Raw genomic sequence first — 8,780 nt, 5'->3', positions numbered from 1 at the left:
GTGGTGGGCTATGTAGAGACAGAGCAGTAAGATATGTCAGAGACAAACTCTTGTACCACAGGACAAACAACAGCATAGTACAGTACTGGGGACAGACTGGGCGGGCTCGAGGATATGATGTGTCTCATTTACATGCTAAGTTTCAATTTCAAGGAAAAAATACGGAAATACGTTTGAGTCCAGACGGAGGTAAGTGGCAGGCTTAAGTCTCAGATTTAACTTTATATATCCCGTATGTATGAGCAAACGTAAAGCATGCGATACAACCAGGTTGTGTCGCATTAGAAAAGTTTACCCTTGAATAACCTGCCGCAACAGAAAGTAGAGCATTTCTTTCTGACGACCAATATTTCACATCATGTCTGTGTGCAGTCAAACGATGTTTTTAAACCGTTAGCTCAGTCAGTCCTCTGCAGTCAGGTTTATTGTGACTGTTTGTTGTGTCTTACAGAGGAAAGTGAAAACGTCAGGCAGTGTCGAGGTCAAAGAAGAGACTGTGGAAATAGTGAGTAGTCCATAGATTGAGACATTATGAAAGAACTGGCAACAGTAGCCTTCATGTGGGGTGGAGTCAGGTAAAATGGGATAAATAAGGTTTTAGATCTTTGGCTCTTTGAATATCCTCCTGAGACCCCAACATTTGTTTGATATACATTTTTAATTTCTCATAAGTATTTGAGATCAGTAGGACCCAATAAGTATTAAAAAAATGAAAACTGTCAATGATAATAAAGTTCCAATGTCCTCAAACAAGATGATTATTAAAGGGATAGTGCACCCAAAAATTAAAATTCAGCCATTATCTACTCACCCATATGCAGAGGGAGGCTCAGGTGAAGTTTTAGAGTCCTCACAACACTTGCAGAGATCCAAGGGGAGAGGGGGTAGCAGCACAACTCCACCTAATGGAGACTGACGGCGCCCCAGACTCAAACGTCCAAAAACACATAATTGAAACCACAAAGTGTTTCCATACTGCTCGTCCGTAGTGATCCAAGTGTCCTGAAGCCCCGGCATAAAAAGTTGTTTGGAAAAACGTCATTTGAACTCTGTTTTTAGCCTCACTGTAGCCTGTAGCTCTAACTGCCTCTCTGTGCACCGTGCTCACGTGTGCACGCTTGCACGAGACCGTGAGACAACGATTGTTTGTTTTCCACCTGGATCTTTATGCTCTGCCATTTCTCCTCTAATCATCACGCTGTAACCTGTGACAGTCTGTTATGCTACCCTAACTACTGCACATTCACATATATGTAGTGTTTATCAGGTAGATTTACATCACCAAAGGTTTATGACACAAATCACTTGACGACGCCGACTCCCATGTGTGCATGACAAGAAAGGATAGGGAGAAACACTGACTGTGCTGCTGTCGGAGGAGGCGCTGAGTGAGTTCCTTCTGAGCGGTAACTTGCTAAAAGAGTCTGAGAAGTCCGGGGCTGTTCATAAAACATTCAGGACGCCACAGTGTATTCCACACTACTGAAGCTGCTCCTCTTTTTGGAGCCACTGTGGAGTCATAATAATTTCGCATTCAGCCATGCTCGCTGTTGCCGTCGGTAACAGTATGATGTTAATATGTCAGCAAGTTGAAATATTGTGAGTATCACGATGAATTTTTCTCATCATATAAAAAAATCATACCGGTATTATTGTGAATTAGATGATATGGCACATCCTAACGCACCTGTCTAGGAAACAGGTATCAAAAGAACAGCAATAGCATGGCAGAACAATCCTTTTGAATGAACAGCATTAGGTTACATGAATGAAATTAAAGACTGAACTGATAAATGGATTCGACCATCTAAAAAATAAACATGACTGTCCCATTTTACCTGAACATGTCATCAAAGTGAAGTCAGGGTTCTTGATGTGTTTGAAGGTCAGAGTTTCTGAAATATTTTAAATGGACACATTTTTTTTTATAGAAATATAGCAGAGATCAATAACAAGTTCTAAAAGTAACATTAAGGCAGTCGTCAGAGTTTAGCTGGTGTTCTTGGTGAATAGAATAGAATATACTTTATTGTCCCCGAGGGGAAATTTGTCATGTCGTGCAGACAATAAATATACACAAAACAGCAAAGACACAGGAAATGGCAAACATACACACTCATAAGACACAAACCAGACAAAATGTGAAAAAATGTGCACTAAGTTATTGCACAATCCCCAGTATTTCCCAGCGTTCAAGAGCTACTTAACAGTTTGATGGAATTAGGAATGAATGAGTGTTTGAAACGGTTCAGTTTGCATTTGGGAAGTCTGTGCCTTCTGCCAGAAGGCAAAAGCTCATGCTCAGGATGAAGGGGGTGAGACGGGTCCACCAACACCCTCCGTGCCTGCCTGAGTACAGACTGCTCATAGATGGACTGGAGGGAGAGTTTTTCAGTCCTCCCCATCACCTTCATAGCAGTCTGTACCAGGCACTGCAGCTTGGATCTGGACTGTGCGTAGAGGTTGCCGAACCACGCCGTCATCCCGTACCTGATAACACTCTCCATCACTGCCTGATAGAATAAAAACATAATGTTGTGACTGACACCAAACAATCTCAGCCTGCGCAGAAAATACAGCCTTTGCTGTAAACGAGAACATACATGATCCATGTGGTCATTCCAGGTGAAAAGGTTATCCAGGTGGATGCCCAGATACCTAAATGATGTGACCTGTTTGATCTCCTCTGAGTGTATAGAGAGTGGAGTGTGATCCCCCACTGACCGAGGGCCCAGCACCATCTCCTTTGTTTTTTTAGTGTTAATGATGAGGTAGGTATTGTCACACCATTGAACAAATTTATTGACCTCCATGAAGTACAGTGAGGGGTCTGAGTTCTGGTGAAGCAGGCTGAGGATGGCAGTGTCATCAGAAAATTTAAAAAACAGGTTGCCCGGGAGACTATTGGTGCAGTCATTTGTGTAAAGGGTGAACAGGGCTGGTGAGCTTACACAGCCCTGAGGTGCACCTGTACTAATGCATTTGGATTGGGAGAGTGCGTCGTTGATCCTGACATTTTGGATTCTATTTGTTAAAAAATAATAAAACCACTTACTAATAAAAGGATTAACATTAATCTGAATCATTTTCTGTAAAAGCAGATGAGGCTGCAATGTATTAAAAGCAGAGCTAAAATAAGAGTCAGGTGGGTGATGCTATGAATTGCATCATCTGTGCTCCTCCCCTGTCTATAAGCAAACTGGAATGGATCTAGTTCAGAATTTACTTCCATGTATTTTTCGAAGCATTTCATGACAACAGAAGTTAAAGCCACTGGTCTAAACATTGTTTTCTATGGGACAGGGTTTCTTTGGAATGGGAATAATGGTAGATTTTTTCCAGAGGGCCGGGACCGAATGAGAATGTGCAGACTTCTAAAACACAGGACACCCAGCTGGAGTTAGCTCTGCTGCAAATCAGGGCCTGCAGATTTCTTTTTGCATGCGTGGCTGAAAAGTGACTGAATTTTGAGGGGATCAACTACTAACCTTGAACCAGGGTCAGCAGATGTACCAAAAGGTGTCCCACATTACCTGAGTTCACCCTGGGCCTATGTTGATGTAAAGTTAATATGAATCTGTGCAAATGTAACAGCAACTGTGTCTTCATTAGGAATAGAACTGTTAATATCAGCAGGTATTATTTGTGATCTTGCTCACATAATGCATTTTCCTCAATAATGCCTAAACTAAACAGGTTTAAATTTTGAAGAATAAAATCTTTATATATATATATATATATATATATAGGTGTGGATTTGAGTCAGACTCAAGACAAAAACTTGATGACTTTTGACTTGACTTAACTTGACTTGGGCTTGGACACCAGTGACTCGTGACTTCACTTGAACATAAGCTTGGAAAATACTTGATACCTTATTTGGGAAGATAAGGTCATAGACATTTTTCTAATATGAGATGAGTTAAATGCAACAAGACAGGAGAAAAACAATCAAAATCCACTGTGTTGTGGCCCTAGTTAATGGCAATTGTATGCTGTGAAAGTGTGCGTCATCATTGCTTTTTTCTGATTAAGTTCAAAGCAAGCAAGCAAAACTTTATTTGTATAGCACAATTCATTCCGGGCGGCACAGTGGTGTGGTGGTTAGCACTCTCGCCTCACAGCAAGAGGGTTGCCGGTTCGATCCCGGGCGTGGAAGCCCTTCTGTGCGGAGTTTGCATGTTCTCCCCGTGTCAGCGTGGGTTCTCTCCGGGCACTCCGGCTTCCTCCCACAGTCCAAAGACATGCAGATTGGGGACTAGGTTAATTGATAACTCTAAATTCTCCGTAGGTGTGAATGTGAGCGTGAATGGTTGTTTGTCTCTATGTGTCAGCCCTGCAATAGTCTGGCGACCTGTCCAGGGTGTACCCTGCCTCTCGCCCGATGTCAGCTGGGATAGGCTCCAGCCCCCCCGCGACCCTCAAGAGGATGAAGCGGTTAGAATGAACAATTCATTCCAGGTGGAAACACAGTGTGCTTCACAGAGCATATGCCACCATAGAGGTTGCAGTTAAAAAGTGTACAGTGTGCATGAGCACATAAGTAAGCACAGTTAAAAATACTACTACTACTACTACTACTAATAATAATAATAATAATAATAATAGTAACAATAAATGTGATTTAAAAAACCCACCAAAAGTGGAGATAAAATGAAATAAATAAATAAAGTTTATTATATTATAAATAAGTTTAAAACAATAAAACCATAAAAGTCAAAATAAAAATAATAAAAAACAAATATTATTAAGACATAAGTAAAAACCATAAAGTACACATAAAAATAATAAAAACCAGTAAAACCAGACTACTGAAAGGCATGGCTAAAAAGGAATGTTTTGAGTTTTGATTTAAAAGATAGAAATGTTGGAGCACACTTAATATGACTGGGTAGGCTCTTCCATAGTCTAGGAGCATAGGAGCTGAACGCAGCCTCACCAATTTTTGTGGAGACCCTGGGAGTAACCAGACGGCCTGTCCCAGTTGACCTGAGGGGTCTACCTGGCTCATACAATAAAAGCATGTCAGACAGATATTGAGGTGCCAGACCATGCAGGGCCTTAAAAACAAGTGCTAAAATTTTAAAATCAATCCAAAATTTTACTGGGAGCCAATGTAAGCACCTTAAAACAGGTTTTTTTCTCATTAAAACTCTAGCAGCAGCATTTTGGAGCAGCTTCAGTCGATGAAGATGCTTTTGAGGTATTCCCGTGAGCAGTGCGTTGGAGTAGTTTAGTCGACTGGAGATAAAAGCGTGGACAAGTTTTTCAGCGTCACTCTGGGATAAAAAGCTCCTTATCTTTTTAATATTTCTCAAATGATAAAAACCTATTTTAATTATGCTGCTAATATGGCTCTGGAAAGTTAAATCAGCGTCCAGAATGACACCAAGGTTTCTAACCTGTGTGACACTTTCCAGTAACAGTTGTGACAGTTTAAAAGATATTTCCTCTCCGTTCAGTTCAGTCACATTTGTTGTAACAAACATTTTTTTGACAAATGAAAATAGAGTTCATGATTTCTGTAAACTGAATATATTATGACTGTCGTAACATGGCATAAAATTGGTCAAAGAGTGCATTTTGACTTATTTAGGACTATTAATAATGAAACAAACTGTAGCAGGTCCATATTGTCCGAAGTGTCCCATGTCTCTTTAAGTAAAGGAAACAGAGAGCACACCTTCTCAGCTGAATAATTCAGAGGATTTATTAAGTAATACAGTGTCATTAATGGTTGTACACCATGTTTTCAGGCTCAGATGATGTCATCACAGGACAAAAATGAAGTTCTGGCTGTTCTCTTCATGAAGTGGTCAGGGGTTAATCGACCACTTAGAAAGGAGCTACAGCTGGTCCTCCAGCGCTGGTTCATCAGAAACCATGTTGGAGCAGCCTGCTTAGTTTTAAGTGCCTCAACAGACGGGAGAGTTGTGGTGAAGATTACACCTGCCCGAGGTCCAGTATGACTTTGTTTGGCTTTTTAAATCACTGCAGTTCAAACCGTAACAAAGACATTGTGACAGCTTTCTGTAGTAGTATTGGTTTTGCAGGTCGGCTTCTTGAGCTCTTCTTTTATTTGTTTTGGAGGCAAATCATTTTGTGTTTGTCTTCTTTTTAGCCCTGCATGAGCTTCAGAAACTGAAAGGACAAACACTGACCATTAACGATGACACAACAGTCACAATAATATCCGTCAGTCTGACAAAGGCAGAGCTGGAGACACGAAGACCAGATGATGCTTCAATCGACCTTCCTCCTTCATTCTGCTCAGAACCACAAGTATGTATGTACTTTGGAGTAAACAAGTGCTCAATAAACAAATAAATCACATTATATTTGATTCTATTAATTCCTTGTATTTCTGTCTAGGTGGAAGGACAGCTGGGGAAACAGAGAAATGACGTGTTTTCATGTACTTGCGATATCCCAATGCACCATTTCTGGTATGTGAACCAGGCCTACAAGGAGGAAATTAAACGTATAGAAAAAGAGAGTGGAGTAAAAATCATGGCAGAAGTGAAGCTGACATTTGAAGCAAACCAGAAAGATGCAAGTCCAAACCATGCTTTCTCTGAGTTCATTAACCTTGTCCAGAAATGCTCAGGGGAATCCAGGGGCTTCACTCTACCTCTCAAGGAGATGAATCCAGAAGAGTGGAAGGACACACTGAATGTCATCCAGAGACCTGAGAACAAGCTTGTCCTCGCTCTGTCCTCTGAAGAAATGACCGTGTGTGGGCCAAGAAAAAGTCAAGATGTTATCAGAAAGTCCTTAAATGCAAGAACAAGTATCAGCACTTCTGTGGGAGTGTCTACATGGGCATCTCAAGACACAGTGTCTACACAGGCATCTCAACACAAAGAGTCTACACGGGCGTCTCAAATCACAGTGTCGACACGGGCATCTCAAGACACAGTGTCTACATGGGCATCTCAACACAAAGAGTCTACACGGGCGTCTCAAGTCACAGTGTCTACACAGGCATCTCAAGACACACTGTCTACATGGGCGTCTCAAGACACATTATGGAACATTGGCATGAGCATCAATGACCCTCTCGTCAATGCCGGACTCACCATGGAGGAAAACCACTGGAAGCTGATGACTACTTCCTACAGTGAGCAAGTAGATAAGATCAAAACTAAGTATGGAGTGGACTTTAAAGAATCAAGCGACGGTCAAGGCAAAGTGATAGTCAAAGCTTGCCACAAAAGATCTGGAGGAAATGCGTCAATGGAGAGCCATGCTGTCAGAGCTCTTCTTCATCTGTACCAGAAGACTGCAACATCACCCTACAGCTTCACCCAACCCATTGGTGCTGCTGGGTCTGGGTAACAGTCTTGAGTGTTCTGATCCTGGTTATTTGAGCAGAGTCAAGGAGGAGCTGAAGGCTAAAGGCACTGAGTGAAGACCTTGTTACAAAGTGAGGGAAGTTGTTTTCACACAAAAAAAATGAGACAATTTAAAACAAGCAATTAGGGACTGTTCCCTATTTATGAGAGGGGAGGGGGTGGTGAAAAACAGTGAAGGCACTTTAATAAATTTTTAAGCATTGGAGAGGGAGTTGTGTTTTTTGATTTGGCTTATTTGTCATATTTTGTATATATTTTCAGGACCCCAAAACCCACAAATGGGTTTGAAAGGCATGTTTTGTTTTTATTTAATTTGCAAATTTTCACCATTTATCATAGACAGAGACTGCAAAAACAGAAATTTTTAGATTTTCAAATTCCCAAAGGTCCTACAACACCTCATGTGGGACAAACACTTATGTCAGGAAAAATAATCAAATCTAAGCTTAAAATATTGATATAGTGCTATAGTGTGCTTCTGCATGCATGCTGCCTCTGTGACATACGATTTATTTTTTTTTACCCCCTCCTCTCTGATAAATTGAGTACAGTCCCTTACTGCCATGCACATACTGTTGTACTGTCTTTCTTCTTCTCATGTAATTTTTTTTTACATGTTCTATCTTCACCTGTAAAGCTTAACTCTCTTACTTGAAAAGAATTTCCTGTTTTTGTTTTTGTTAATTGAAAACGTCTTTCTATTTAAATCTGTATAAGAATGAAATATACCAACATAATTTAAACTTTAGCCCACACTGACTCATCACAGTATCCTTCTCTTTATCAGCATGTTGTGGAAAAAAAACACAAAACACAGTGGCTTGTTTTTCTGTACAATTTTTAAAATTTTATTTATAACAATATCTGTTATTTAGTTTGTAAAGTACTCCAGCAAAAATTAAACATTATTCTCTTTCCAGAAGAAAGTCTGAGCCTCCATGCATCGTGTACTATAAAAGCTATGTGTCATTTTTCATTTAAAAAAAAAGGACTAATCAAGAAAAAAAAAAAAAAAGAAATTCTGAAAATGCATGTATGATTTTTGCAAAAATGTTCTTTAGGTAAAATGATTGTACTTCTCTCTCAATTAAAGACAAAACATATACAACAGCATAAAATAACACTCGCTGACAGGTAAGCAAAAATAAAAACTTGTTATTGTAGTTACATCAAAGATTGGTGTTACTTTTCACATGCATTAAGATATGGCTGACACATTTTCTGACAGAAAGCAGCATTTTGGGACAGAGGCTGAGCGTAAGGACGTGTCAGAGCGACCGGAATGGTAGCATTAGCAGCAGCAGGGCACAGAGGAGAGTGAGAGATTAGAAAGAGCTCAGGAAGAGCAGAGAAATGCTAAAGACCAAATGAACATAATGCACTTAAGACTGAGTCATTACAAAACTGTGAACGTACAGACTTTGA

The 8,780-nt window shown here is 40.3% G+C and overlaps 1 protein-coding gene across 2 annotated transcripts; it reads left to right on the top strand.

Annotated features, from left to right (window-relative positions):
* The first annotated feature begins 98 nt into the window (after positions 1-98).
* dtex3lb.1 (deltex E3 ubiquitin ligase 3L b, tandem duplicate 1) lies at positions 99-8,387 on the top strand. Of its 2 annotated transcripts, XM_049581906.1 has the most exons (5): positions 99-189; positions 452-505; positions 5,757-5,958; positions 6,122-6,282; positions 6,373-8,387. In XM_049581906.1, exons 3-5 carry the CDS (start codon positions 5,763-5,765, stop codon positions 7,336-7,338), a joined length of 1,323 nt encoding a protein of 440 aa, XP_049437863.1. In that variant the 5' UTR covers positions 99-189; positions 452-505; positions 5,757-5,762; the 3' UTR covers positions 7,339-8,387. The 2 variants fall into 2 exon arrangements, with proteins under 2 accessions (XP_049437863.1, XP_049437873.1); XM_049581916.1 differs by lacking the exon at positions 452-505 and having other exon boundaries at positions 101-189.
* The last annotated feature ends 393 nt before the right edge of the window (positions 8,388-8,780 follow it).

Source organism: Epinephelus fuscoguttatus, linkage group LG1, assembly GCF_011397635.1.
Source record: "Epinephelus fuscoguttatus linkage group LG1, E.fuscoguttatus.final_Chr_v1".
Classification (NCBI taxonomy): domain Eukaryota; kingdom Metazoa; phylum Chordata; class Actinopteri; order Perciformes; family Serranidae; genus Epinephelus; species Epinephelus fuscoguttatus.
The sequence above is the reverse complement of the archived record's forward strand: the minus strand, read 5'-3'. Positions and strand labels throughout refer to the sequence as shown.

Excerpts from the sequence above, each read along its gene's own strand:
- dtex3lb.1 (XM_049581906.1), top strand. The coding sequence starts at position 5,763 with ATGATGTCATCACAGGACAAAAATGAAGTTCTGGCTGTTCTCTTCATG. Across the intron at positions 5,959-6,121 it reads GAAGATTACACCTGCCCGAG|CCCTGCATGAGCTTCAGAAA; the intron begins GTCCAGTATGAC and ends TCTTCTTTTTAG. Across the intron at positions 6,283-6,372 it reads CATTCTGCTCAGAACCACAA|GTGGAAGGACAGCTGGGGAA; the intron begins GTATGTATGTAC and ends ATTTCTGTCTAG.